Raw genomic sequence first — 14,288 nt, forward strand, 5'->3', positions numbered from 1 at the left:
ACTGATGTACAAGAGACTTAGATTAACAAACCGCTTCAGAACAATACAGTGCTGACGACAACTGTCTGTCATACGAGCTTTATTGAATTCCCTCCACAATACAATCAACTTGGAAAATGAATATGAAAATTGCTACAGAGACATGAAAAAGGGGAAATAAATCCGGATTTACATAATGCTAAGGGGAAAGTCACATCATTTTCCTGAAGTTGTCCATGGCTTCTTTGACTTTTTCAAGTTCGGTCTGGCTCTGCCGAAGCTGAGGAGAGAAGGAAGTAATTATCATTCAGCAAGAATTCACGTCACACATCCCGAGAAACATTGACTCAATTTATTTTTCCCACCTTCTCAGCATCCTGTTCCTGCACCTTCACTGGCACCTTTTCCTTGTAGTCACCCTTTGCCATCTTCTCTCTTAGTTTCTCCATCTGTTTCTCCAAGTCTCCTTTCTTTGTCATCAGCTTAGCCACTTCTTTTTCCACATCAATGAGACCCTGGGGGAATTAAAGGTGACGTGAATATAAAGACAACAGTTGTAAATTAACATCTTGTTATTTCAGATCTTTAAAAGGAGGAAGAAATACCAAATTTAAATTCAAGTGGAGGAGGCCTTGTTTAAATAGTATTCTTAGCTTATTTACCTGCCTTGAATGCCAAGTAGGTGGGCTGAGGTGCAATCATGCTCTTAGACTATTCAGGTAGTCATGTAGTGACTCAAAATTAAACCAGTGAATTTAGGAAGTAATATATGGCAAACATTACCTCGATGCTAGGTTAGGGTTAGTCTGACAGGATTTTTGATTTACATTATTGATTGTGTGGATGAAAAACCAGATTATCTATATTCAAATTCAAACATATTCCTAACCTTGAAGACATAACGGATAATTACAAGCATTTTCCAAAATTATAGGACTCAGTCCTAACTCTGAAAACAAAGCCAGAAAAAAAATGTATTACACACCAGAGAGATAAGCAGTGGGAGAAACAAAACAAAATGGCTCAGACGACCCTCTCTCACCTTGAGCATAAGGTTGACAGTACATCTGTCAGAGGCGATAGCCACGGCACAGCCTTCTGGGACAGGCTGGTTGTCTGTCAGAGGGATGATGGCCTGAGAATAAGACAAGGTCTGAATCTGCAGACTGTACTTGTGCACCAAGGACGCAGTCGCAGAATCTATGCACTGGAGGTAACCTGGGAGAGAAATGGGGAAATTGAAGTTTAGGCATCATAACTTGTTGACAAGATGCATTTATCATACATGACGTTTATGTGCTTTGGCTTCAGGGTGGTTTAGGCATTTGTCAACCTGGGTTTTATTCTCAGTGGAGGAAGTATTCAGGTTCTTATGCAACACCTCAATGTAAAAATACTCCATTAACAATAAAAGCCCTGCATTAATATCTTAATTAAAGCTAAAACAAGGAACTTTTATTCGTTGTTGGTTGTGGCAGCCCTTTCAGATGAAAGATGACCATTGTAAAATACAGTATACTTTGCGCAGCTTCTTTCCTCGGGCTGTGAGACCCCTCAATTCATCCTGAGCACTGCACCATGACTTATCTAACCCGGAGAAGTCAGTTAAGAGTTGGGTAACTATTTTAAGCTGGTTTCTATTTTAATTTTACAGAAATAGCCAATATTCTGGCCGATGGTCTCATTTGCTTATGTAGGTCATGTAGAGGCATCACTATTGAACAGAAATCATAACCAGTTAAAAGTCCTTGTAGTATGTTTAAGAAAATCCACAAAAGTAAAAGTAAGCAGACCTAATGCAGAAAAATGATACAACTATCTACAGTATGTGATGTTACCAGATTGTCATTACTGATGCATTATTGTGTAAGCAGCTTATAATGTTGAAGCTTGCCACAGTGGAGCCAATTCTCACTCCTGTAAACACCGTTCTGTAGTTTAATCTATTACAATGCATCATATTTTAAAAGGTCACCATATTTCTCGTAGGTAAAATCTTTCTCATCAAAATTACAAATATATTACATAGAGAAGCTGAATATTTGCATCTAAATTTCAGTTAAGTTTAAGTATAAGAAGTAGGATAAAATGTAGTACATTTTAGTACAACTACCTTAAAACTGTACTTAAACCAGCAATAGACAACCTTTTTGCTTTTACTAATCATTCTTAAGTAAATACTGATTGCACCATGTAATGGCTGTAGAAAAATCACACCTTCCATGTTAAGATTGACTCCTTATAAGTCTCGCTTTTACAATGCCATTTGGCCTGCCACCAGGCTGGAATTTTCCCGGAAAAACGAGGGCAGAATTACGGCACAAAGGGAAGTGAGTCTGACATTTCAACCAAAACAGGAAGAGGCATTGTTTTACCCTCTCACTGTGCCTAGGTAGCAGCGGTATAATTGGAATAACTGGAAACTCTACACTGTAGAAGAAAAATAACCTTGCTGATGGAGGAGGCAACAGGAAAAGAGGGAGTGTGATAGACACTGAGTAAATCAAACCACTTTTGTAGATGTCCATTTCAGCTTTGTGTATGGTATTTCAGTAAATGTACAGTTACTTTTCATCACCATTTTTCCCTTTCTAATTGAGATGATAATTAGTTCACCATTAACAAGATTTATTTCAGAGCAACTTTTATAATTGTGTGTAATCTTACAGTCAGCTCTGGTCTTGGTCAGGTTGTAGTCTGCCCTCAGGGACCGGATGGTCTTGACCACAGTCATAATGAACTCCATGTCCCGGTCGACCTCTTCACTGTTCCAGCAGAACTGCAACAAATCACAGAAAAATGTACGGCTCACAAAGACGGAAAGAGAGCATTGCTGCAATATGAACTTCAGTTTCCATCATCCTTTCACAACTGCAACTTTATAAAAAAAGAGGAATTTTCTTCAGCTCAGTCAGTTTTTCTTTAAAACAACCCTCATTACCCTTTCATTTTCTCACCTCCTCGGTTTCAGGATAGGATGTGACGCTGATGCTGGGGGGATCACTCTGTGGTCGTCGCCGTGGTAACCTCTGGTAGAGTTCCTCGGTGACGAATGGCATCAATGGAGACAGGAGGCGCAGACCGACTTCTAAACATGTGTAAAGTGTCTGTCTGCACACCAGAGCCTGTCTCTGGCTGGTGCTGTCTTCCTCTGCTTTACTGAACACTGGTTTCACACTTTCCTGGAGGACAAGAAGAGTGAGAGGGAAGAGATGAGGAACAAGGAGTAGAATCTGTGTTGATCCTGAATACATCTCTTCTGCAAAATCATTAAGTTTTTACATGCCCTCATACAATCTATTCAAGATGAATGAACCTGGGCTGCTCAGTGGTCTCCAAGACCCTTACCAGGTAGACGTCACAGAGCTCGTACAGCCAGAAGTTGTAGATGGCAGTCGTGATGCCAGGGAAGTCGTAGGCCTTGAAGGCAGTGTCGCAGAGGCCGACAGCTGCACTCAGTCTAGACAGAATCCACCTGTCTGACACACTCTCCTCTCCACACAACTGAGAGCATTGAATGAAGTGAAAAGAGAAAATGTTCAGACTCAGATAACACGACTTCTATACTTCCAAATGTCAACGTGTGCAAGTTTATGAATACAAAGCAGGGCAGCATATGGGGAAACTGAACCCCCAGACAAAAGAAATGGTAACAAGAAGAAAGATTTGCTAAACATCTACTTGGTCAAAATATGTCGCTGGATGAATATAAATAAGTATGGAGCAGTTTTGTTTTGTTCCTTTCCCCTGGTCTCACCTGGGCTTTCTCTGATGGCACAAAGTTGTCTCCCAGTGTCTTCATGGCAAACTTCACAGCGTTCCACAGTTTGTTGCAGAAGTGACGGTAACCCAGGATGCGGTTGACATCCAGGTTGATATCCCTACCTGTGACACAAACACAGGAATAAATGATCATTTCAGAATATATTAAAACGGATTTGTAACAACTGACCTTGCACTGACAGGATTGTAAAGTTCTTTCAAGCGTTTTGATCTATTTTATTTACTCAAGTATGAGATGCAGGCTGTGGGCCAATGGGGGAACAACTAAGAATAACAAAAAAGACAAATGAGTTCACCTTGGCTAGTGTAGGCACACAGGGCGAACCGGAGAGCATCTGTGCCACACTCTGGGATGCCATTTGGGTAGTCTGACTTCTGGCCCTGCTTTGCCTTCTCCACCTCAAGCTGATCCAAGTTGCTGTCAGTCAACTGGGCATGAAGGCCCTGGAGGGTAGAGGCTCAGGGAATAAGTCACCATTTGAAAAACAAAACAATGTGTTCAACAGTTTTCTCTTTTCATCTTGAGAGCCAGAAACCACTTTCAACTGCTTGATGTTTTAACTGGGTAGAAATGGACCTTTAAAGTGAAACATTAAGGGTAAAGTGGAGTTTTACTACAAGTCCTTCAGTGCCCCCTAGAGGACAGGTCTGCTTCGCCTAACGGAGCAGTGGGGAAGAGATTGATGGCCTCAATAAAAACTTGTTGGAAGCAGAAAGGGGTGCTTAATAAAGCTTACATAAGAATATGAGCCTCAGGGGAGCAATGAGTGTGTGCTCTCCATGTAAAAGACAACCCAAAAGGGAGAGGAAAGACTTTATGTATGCGTTTATCTGAACATGCATCAAAGAATGATTGGGCTTTACCTCCAGGGAGATCCCTGTAATGACATCCAGAGGGTCAATGACGTTGCCCAGAGATTTGCTCATCTTCCTCCCGTGCGCGTCCCTAACCACTGCATGCAGATAAACCTGGAAGGAAAAACAGCATCATCATTACTTGGTCGTGTCCTGCTTATAACACTTCACGTCATATCCCATTGTGTTATGCTCCGGTTTGATTGATCTCACCTCTTTGAAGGGCAGCTTGCCGGTCAGTTTGAGGCCCATCATCACCATACGAGCAACCCAGAAGAAGAGGATGTCGTGGCCCGTCTCCAGCAAGGTGCCGGGGTAGAACACGTTCAGGTCCTGGGTCTGGGGGGAAACCGCAAACAGCAACATTTATGACAAATACTGAGAAAACAAAACACCATTTAAAAGTCATATTTCAACACTTTAAGAGGTACAGTGACATGGGTGTCTAGTTTATATGCGTTTTGTTTTTTTTGTTTTTTACAAAATTAGCCTTTTTCAGATCATCAACATTGTTTACATACACAAAATATTCCTGTCGGCCCTGATTTTTTTTAAAAAAAGACCATATTCCTAATAAGCTGTTTACATGGCTAACAAAAATGAATATTCTACTTATATTCCTGATTACATGCAGCAGTGCATACTCCAATTAACACGCCCTAATGAGTTTTTTTTTTATGAGTTTTCCACCGGTGGCTGACTTGTTCGCTGGAGCAAACACAGCCTCCCTCTTTGATTAGTTCAACCACATTCTTGAAAAGGTCGGCAATGATATTTGCACATATCCAAACACCTGTTGACATCCAAGACTTTCATAATGTTTAATAGTGGCCATGTTTCTCCGTCTCAGAAATGGGTTTTTTTTGGGGGGGTATGCATCTCTTCACAGCTGTGCAAATGGATGGCTGGTTAGTTTGTGTACAACACATCCATGACAACACGCTAGGCTGACTATAAACAAACAAGAGGCTGTGTGTCGCAAACAGCAATGAGATGCATATTCCGAGTGCGCTGAATAGATGTCCAAAGAATGCTCCTAAATTCTAATTAATATCGGCATATTCCACGTCTTAACTACAAAATGCTACAGTCAGAATAAGGCCTAATTAGGAATAATGAAACAGAATATTCTGTTTAGATAACCAGTATCAAATTTGTAATATCGTCATATTCAGAATAAGAGTGTGCCTCTAAACGTACTCACTGTTTCTACCTCAGAAGATATCTTTATTATCTACAGCACAAAGTGCCATTTGTGTCAGCAGAAAGGTGGGTGACCTCAGTGTTTTACCTCATTAGGCCATCCGAAGATGGAGAAAGGGAAAATGCCAGATGAGAACCAAGTGTCCAGAACATCCTCATCTGAAACACGAGAACAAAAGTTAGAAGTATAATTAATTAAATTAGGTGAATGTGTGCAGTAGCAAAACATGAACTGATTAGATAACCTTTACAATGATTGTAGTAATGAGAAATTAAAAACTATTAAATCTTACCCTGTCTGAGGGTGATTTTGTCCGTGGACACATTGAAGCGTTTCGCTGCCTTCTCTCTGGCTACTTCCTCCGTGCTTCCACTCACCCAGTAATGACCGTCCATGTCCTGAAAGGAAAAAAACAGATGAATAAAGAAACTGAAATGTAGATTAATGGACACAAATAGCTTTTATTCCTCTTGACCCTGACGATAGTGACAGACATTATCTTACCTCTCCTGGTTTCACGGAGGGATCGTTGACAGTGACAAAGTAAGCAGGAATACGATGACCCCACCACAGCTGCCGAGAGATACACCAGTCCCTGAGAGGAAGATGGATGGATGACATCTGAAACAGGACTCACTACAAACTTGATTGTTCAAAATATCTATTTCTATAGGTACGAGAATTATTTTAATACCTGACAAGATACACTCATCAGCAACTATTTTGACAATCAATTAATCATTTATATAATTTTTTATATCTTCGTTATGTGACAGCAAATTAAATATTTTGGGGGTTTTGGACTGTCCTCCTTATAAATGAGTAAATAAAGGCAGATTAATAGATAATGAAAATAATCATTGGCTGCAGCCCAAATATTTTTGAGATTCTTTAAAAAGAAAACCAGCATATTCCCTAAATGTCAACATTCAATTTAAAATGCTTAACTGTACTTCTGTGGGCCAAAAGTGCAGTCACTGCATGTAGTGAAATCAGAGAGGTCAGAGAGGTCACCGGTATAACACTGTCTAGCATTAATGAAATTTGTTATTCAAAGGCCATTACTGCTACGATCTTTGTTGAGGAAATATAACAAATGCACGATCAACCTCCCAGGGACCGGAATCGGCTGGTTTTAGGCATGACCGGCGATGACCTGCTGTTGCACTGGTTTTCTTTTGGGAAAGTAAAACATTGTCGAGGATTATAAATGATAATTAACAACACAGTGACTCAGGCGCCAACTTTTAACAGCGGCGCATGAGAAACAGACTCCTTATGTTCTTACCTCTCACAATAAGCTTCCTGGATATACCAGTGCACACTGTAAATGCTTATCAGAGGGAACTTAAATTCTCTTTCACCATTTCACCAACAGGTCACTGAATAAAATAGCTAAAAACATGTTAGATGAAGTGGGATGTACTGCTTTTCATCTTTAGTTGTATTTTATTTTAAACAAAAAAGCTCTGTCCAGTTACAGAGCCCTTTATTATAAGATGTTAAGTGAGAGACAGAGAGAAGGTCCTGTGATGTAAGAGTGAGGCCTATTTAATAGTCAATGTTTTGTTATGAACATACAAATGTTGGTTTATGCCGTCAATTATAGTTCTTACAAAGATCGGAATCAGCCAAAATCAGAATCAAACAATACATAAATAATCTGAATCGCAAAAAAAAAAAAAAAAAATCTAAATTCAAACAATAAATGTTATACAAGAGAAACTCATTTAAAAATAAAACGATAATAACCTGATGTTGTCCAGCCAGTTGAACCACGTCTTGAGGTGGTGATCAGGGATGATTTTGAGCCGTCCCTCTCTGACAGAATCTGCGGCCTCCTTGCCCATGTCTGCGCAGCTCACATACCACTGTGGCTTCATCAGCGGCTCCACGATGTCCTTGGAACGGCTGGTAGTTTAGATAAACAATGAGGCTTTGAGGATGATCCGTAATGGGATGAAAAGATCTAAAACACAAACAACCCGTGTTCCACTTATGCACAAATGAGCCTCGCTTTACCTGCAGACTGGGACGACCATGGGGTTGTCTTTGATCTCTTTGAACTGGCCTCTGTCCTTGAGAGCCTGCAGCACGGCCTTCCTGGCCTCAAAACGCTTCATGCCCTGGGGGAAAGACAGAATGGTTAATAATGAAAAATTATGACATAAAAGCGAAACAACAAGCAAACTATGAAGATGGCTGACTTTTAGTGTCAGGGTGGAAATGCACACACTGCAGGGGGAAGGACGTTAATGAGACACTATACCAGGAAGGGGGGAGGCACGTTAATGAGCAGGCCATTCTCATCCAAGATGTTGATGAAGGCCAGATTGTGTCTCTCTCCAACCTCGTAGTCATTATGGTCATGGGCTGGGGTGATTTTGACAGCGCCTGAACAGAAAATGGTGCAGAGGGACATTTGAGTCAGACAGAAAAAGTAAAAGACGACAGTCGTAATAAGGGCAGTGGCCAGGCTTAACGACTTGCTATAATTACTTATTCTCTGCACGCTGCTGAACAACAAGCAAACTGTCTCCTCCTGTAACAATGCCTACCTGTTCCAAAGCTCATGTCCACAAAGTCATCGAAGACAATCGGCATCTTGCGGTCACAGAAGGGGTGCAGCACCATTTTCCCCTTCAGATGCTGATATCTGGAGTCAGTAGGGTGGACAGCTACGGCAGAGTCTCCCAGCATAGTCTCAATACGAGTTGTTGCCACGATCACTTCCTCGTCTAAGGAACAAAAAAGTGAAATGTAAAGAACAGATATGGCACAACGTGTTCAAAGTATTCTGCTCTCTATGAGCTCACGTACCTGATCCGTCCACCTTGTAGGCGAATGACACCAAAACTCCAAACTCCACTTTCTCTTTGTAGCCTGGCACAGGCAACAGAGTCCTGCCAGTGAGCTCCTTCTTATCCACCTGCAAAGCAACCAGAAGATTTAATCAAGAGAACAGCATGGCCAGTACTGGCAGAGCTGTTTGGATCCGTCTCCATCACAGCCTTGTAACAGGGTTAACAAAGTCAGGCTGAGTGCTGTTTGAAAACATTTGCTGTGAATTCCAAAATTAAACTTTTTTCAATACTCTCACTACATAAATCCTCATTATAATCACATTTTTCTTTGAAATTCAATTTCTTCTCCTTTCTAAAGGATTATTTTGGGGCATCTTGCCTTTAATTTGCAGTGTGCAGTCAAGAGCCAGACAGAAAATGTGGGAAGAAGAGAAGGGGGGGTGGAAGTGCAACAAATGTTTCCAGCTGGACTTGAGCCAGGGACGATACGATGTGACTCATATGATACGCATCTTAACCCTCTGGGTAATTTTTAATTTCTTGAGTAACAAACTTCTCAAATGCATCAGTTTTTAATTTTGTCTTAAACACAAAAACATTCCCTGGATGAAATCCAGTACACACTGAACCAAATTATGAATTAAATCATGTACTGTCTGATCAAAGACAGAATGCAGATCGAAGAATCCATACCAATAAACTTTCAGTGCGTCATAATTTAATCATCTTTGCTTCAGATATCTGTAGATACACCCAGCACTAGTAATCAGTGGGATATACGTATACACGTCGTTCATCTGTCAAAGGTTTAATAACACAGCATTTTAGTATTTTTGGTTAAATCTAAACATATACACTGAGTTTAAAACCCTAGAATTAATAGTAATAATAAAAATAATAACAATAATAATAATAAAGTAAACTAGTTGCCTGGATCAGTTAACCAAAATACTTCCTAAAAAAAATACCTCAATGTCAGAGATGGCAGAGTTTAGTGTGCAGGACCAGTTGACAAGCCTCTTGCTCCTGTAGATCACTCCCTCATCGTGCATGCGGATAAAGGCCTCTTGAACTGCATAGGAAAGTTTCTGGACAGAAAAAAAAATGGACATGAGAATGAGAAATAATTCCTCAGATTCAATTCAGATTAGTTCAGGGATTTCAGAAAACTCACAGGGTCCATGGTGAAGCAGGCTCTGTCCCAGTCCAGAGAGGAGCCCAGCTTCTTCAGCTGGTGGTAGATACGGTCTCCCTTCCTAAAAAGGTAAAATAGCTCAATTATTACTGAGTCTTTACTCTGGTATTTATTTCAGTTTATAATCTCTCACATCTCCTACTCTCTACTACTTGCTTCACTCACTCATTCTTCCATTTCCAGACTTCCTGGATGAAATTTTCCCTGCCCAGATCGTGACGGGTCATGCCCCTCTCTCTCATCAGCTTTTTCTCCACCACCACCTGGGTGGCGATACCGGCGTGATCACAGCCTGGGTTCCACAGGGTGGTCTCGCCTCGCATCCTGTGCCTGGACAGACAGGGGAAAGCACAGCATTTCAAACACACAGGTTCCAGATCACAACAAGTAAGTCTGAAATGGGCAGACAGAAATCCCAGGATGCAATAAGTCTCACTGAAAATATGACTTTGAATTTCAGCCTACTGAACAGTCAAATCATAGTTACCATCTGGTCAGAGTATCCTGTATGGCGTTGGTGAGGGCATGACCCAGGTGAAGTGATCCAGTCACGTTAGGTGGAGGGATACACATCATGAACATACCACGAGGGTTTGGGTCGCTAATGTTCTTCCTCTGCAGAAGGTAGGGAGGGAGACAGATATGGCATTGAGGACTCAATAATGATCAATAAAAAAAAATGGTATTTTCTGCTATGTGACTATAGTGTGAGGGGAAGGACTCCCTTACCCCATGCTCTGGCTTGAAGAATCCCTGCTTCTCCCACCATGGATACCAGGCTGCCTCCACATACTGAGGACTGTAGGAGTCAGGAAGCGGGCTGACAACATCTGACACCAGAGGAGAAAGAGAAAAAGGGTTGACATAAGGAGCTGAAGCTAATCACAATAAAATATGATAAGATTATTCATAATATGGAGGTAACATTCTGATTTCTCATAATACAATCCCCCCTCACCACCACTGAGAGGCAAAACAAACCTGCTCCCACTGAAACAAAGGTCCCAAAATTAAAACCTCGACAATGGAGAAGTAAAGTTTTTATGAACAAAACCTCAAGTCCAAACACTCCCGACATACTCCTACCCTTATACTTCCACTACAAGAGAGTAAATACCTCCACCAATACTGATCAATCACCTTTTTTCTCCCCAGGGGCAGTGGGGGTATCGTATGTGATCACTCCCAACTCCTTCTTCTTCTCCGGTTTGGCCTTTTTCTAAAAGAGAAGAAAAGCAGAGCTCACATGTGTTATGTGATCATAAACCTACGCAAAAAAAATTATGTTGTTGATATAAACCAAATTTTTGTTTTTCAAAGCTGCACCAAACAAGTTCCATTCGTAGAAGTTAAATATCTCTACCTCTGTCGGTGGCTGCGTCTTTTTCTTTGCCTCCATGTCTTTCTTCTGCTGGAACTTTTCCAGCTTTTCTCTCTTTTTAGCTTCCTTCTTCAGCTGGGCTTCTGTCTTTGGTGGGCCTGAATGAGGAAACCGAAAGCAAAATCAAAGTTATGTTCACACAAAAGAAAAGACAAATATTTGTGTACTGTGGCACAGGGCTTCCTGACCTACGCTACAATGTGATAATAGAACAATTGTCAACGTATCTCGATGCATCAAATGTTTTTTATTTCTATACATTATTCATTTTTTATATTCATTTTTTCCTCACTGTGTGACTACTTACTACTTTCAAAACAATTTATTTGTAGTGATCCATAATTACAATAAACAGATGAATTTACATCCACTGCCTTTGCTCACGCTCACCCAAAACTCAAGAAGTAGCCTAGCTTAGAACTTGAACATGATGCTGTAAGAAACCTACGATCCCCTTTTACAAAACTGTTTAAACCAATCATAAGAGAGAGTCAAGAGTAGAATCCCAATGCATCTAAGAATTTATTTTCCTAAAGCCATACTGACCATTAGCTGTGGCATCGGAAGACTCAACAGCAGGACTGCCGTTAGCAGCTTTAGCATTTGTAGCAGCATTCGTCTTTGGTGCAACTGGAACTGGAACCATCTTCTCACAAAGAGTGATTTTCCCCAACACCTTCAGGAACTGAGGCTGATTTATACAGGTTGTGAACCACCTGGTAACATTGGTCAAGACCACCCTGTCTGATGGCTCCAACACCTAAAAAGAAAAACAATAAATATGATCGGAGCTCGGCTGACTGATTTATAGCACAGTCAAATGTTGACTGGCAGAAAAGTGCACTAGTTTAATCAGACAACGGAAACTTTCGGAGATACAAAAAGCAACTATGTAGAAAAACATGGAAGACAACATATGCGTACATATTTGAAAGGTAGAAGAACAGCTGTGGCTACAGCCATATCAGCCAGGGTGATGCTCTCCCCCACCAAGAAGGTTTTCGGTTCAAGTGCCTGATCAAGAACCTTTAGAAGACGCATCAACTCTGCACGGGAACTCTGCTGGAGCTGAGAACACACAACAAGACAGTTTAGAATAAAAACTGATACGAATAAATCACAAACATTTCCAAGTAAATACCTGGAGGCTCCTCTTACCTTCTTATCCACTCCCGTCATCCCCATCAGTGGGAAGACCACAGCACAGGACACCGGGGTGAGTTCATTGTCTGCAAAGCCGAGCCACTGCCACACCTGGCTCTGCTGCTTTGTGTCTACACCAGCCCTCTTCCCCTGTAAGGCCAGGTACCAGGACACAGCGCTGGACCCGCTCAGGACGGAGTCACCTTCCCCAGCGCCCAGCACCAGGGTCGGTCTGGAGCGGGCATTCAGGGACGCAGGAGGGTCCTCTGTGAGGGCCTTCGGGCGGGAGGATGGACAGAACTCTGCAGCAATGAGAGCCAGGAGGCTCCTGAAGTCATCAGGGTGAGGGGACACGTAGAGAGTGGCCATCTCTGGTAGAGACACAGAAGTGATGAACACTGTGAACTGTTTTCACTTGTGACTTCCCTATTCTTCTTATCAGAGAGTAGTCTGGCAAAACAAGTATTACTACCATGCTATCTCAGACATTTTGTACCTGCCTGACAATTATGAAGTGGGTGTGTTTACCAGTCACATTAGTTCACTTCACTTTTTTTACTTTATGCACTTTTGGAGGGCCTTTAACACCCTGCAGCACTAGTAGCACTTTCTTGTGTTTTCTTGCAGCACTGTAGCATATTGCTATACAAATAAAATTTGATTGATTTGATTTGACTTCAAACTGACGTCTACCTTGAGGTTAATGAGGGACGAGCTTTGTAAACAAACTGGTTTAAACGTGTCACAGACAGATTTCTGTATTCTTTACTCGCCCTTAATCATTGTTTCAAAGTGTCAGACGATGACTATGATAGTCGTTTAGCTATCCCTTTCAATTTCTGCATGCCTGGTCTCTGCCACCTGTCAAAAGGCTGATGAAAAGTCATGTCCACCGGGCTAGTTAGCTTTAGCTAATCAGATAAACTAAAAACTCCAGTTTTTGTGAGTGCATGCCGAGCTTTGCGTGTGTACGTACGTACACCTCGTGCAAACTCGTTTAAAAGTTAGAGTTTAAGAAAACCGTGACTTGTTACAGAAAATGTCATGAAGAAACTGCCCATACCTTTGAATGAAAGAGAAAGAGACGTCAGCTTAAGTTAGCATGCACAGCAGAGCCACATGAGTCCTCTCCGCCTCTGAGCCGTCTGATGCAACGAGAGCGAGCAACGTGTTCCGGGTTTGATCCGCCGCTTCCGGCACAAAGCGGAAGTCATTTTATTATTATTATTATTATTATTATTATTTTATTTGATGTAAACAATTCCAATTAAAAAACAATGATGGCAATGAATACAGATTATGAATAAAAGTAAAGTAAAAAATATGTACATATATAAATAAATGATGAAAAATACAATCTGTGACAGCTAAGTATTGTGTACACAAATGTTTCCAAAGTAAAATAACTAGTTATTCAGAATGGCTCCTTCCAGAGTGTTAGATATCATAATATACTGTTTTGATATTATTACAATTGCTTTAACTATTACTATTTAATTACTGTTACTATTAACATAAACATGGAGCCCATTTTGTCTTGTCTGTAGCAATAAATCCTATATCATAAGATGATAATATGTTTGGCATGTAGACCTAACCTGTAAGGTTACTAGTAACTACAGCTGTCAGATAATTGTAGTGAAGTAAAATATACAACACTTCACACTAGAAAAGTAGTGAAGAAGAAGTGGAAAAAATACCAGAAAATGTAAATACTTAAATAGTATATAGTAGTAAGTACAAATACCTCATAGTAGTTCAGTGAATAAACCCACCTCCTATAAAATCTTGGAATACCATAATGTGGAAATACAACTAAAAACCCTGCATTCAAAGTTTTACTGAAGAAAACTCTACTACATATGATTGGCTAGATATACTACTTAGACTATCATAGGTAAAAGTACTCACTCAGTATAATATTTCCCTCTAAAATGTAGTGGA

General features: G+C 40.9%; 1 protein-coding gene across 1 annotated transcript; it reads right to left on the reverse strand.

Annotated features, from left to right (window-relative positions):
• Positions 1-62: 62 nt before the first annotated feature.
• Positions 63-13,503, reverse strand: vars1 (valyl-tRNA synthetase 1). The gene is made up of 29 exons (XM_084357224.1): positions 13,408-13,503; positions 12,360-12,715; positions 12,126-12,269; positions 11,748-11,961; positions 11,184-11,299; positions 10,961-11,039; positions 10,550-10,650; positions 10,308-10,435; positions 9,986-10,150; positions 9,800-9,881; positions 9,594-9,713; positions 8,642-8,750; positions 8,380-8,559; positions 8,091-8,215; positions 7,844-7,947; positions 7,574-7,732; positions 6,326-6,416; positions 6,114-6,219; positions 5,909-5,979; positions 4,831-4,956; positions 4,627-4,731; positions 4,059-4,206; positions 3,737-3,864; positions 3,328-3,483; positions 2,937-3,161; positions 2,647-2,758; positions 1,022-1,197; positions 345-494; positions 63-259 (listed from the first exon to the last, which is right to left on the reverse strand). Exons 2-29 carry the CDS (start codon positions 12,711-12,713, stop codon positions 191-193), a joined length of 3,843 nt encoding a protein of 1,280 aa, XP_084213350.1. The 5' UTR covers positions 12,714-12,715; positions 13,408-13,503; the 3' UTR covers positions 63-190.
• Positions 13,504-14,288: the final 785 nt, after the last annotated feature.

Source organism: Pagrus pagrus (assembly GCF_965226575.1).
Source record: "Pagrus pagrus genome assembly, chromosome: 7".
Classification (NCBI taxonomy): Eukaryota; Metazoa; Chordata; class Actinopteri; order Spariformes; family Sparidae; genus Pagrus; species Pagrus pagrus.

Excerpts from the sequence above, each read along its gene's own strand:
- vars1 (XM_084357224.1), bottom strand. The coding sequence starts at position 12,713 with ATGGCCACTCTCTACGTGTCCCCTCACCCTGATGACTTCAGGAGCCTC. Across the intron at positions 4,957-5,908 it reads TCTTCGGATGGCCTAATGAG|ACCCAGGACCTGAACGTGTT; the intron begins GTAAAACACTGA and ends GTTTCCCCCCAG. Across the intron at positions 3,484-3,736 it reads TGCCATCAGAGAAAGCCCAG|TTGTGTGGAGAGGAGAGTGT; the intron begins GTGAGACCAGGG and ends CAATGCTCTCAG.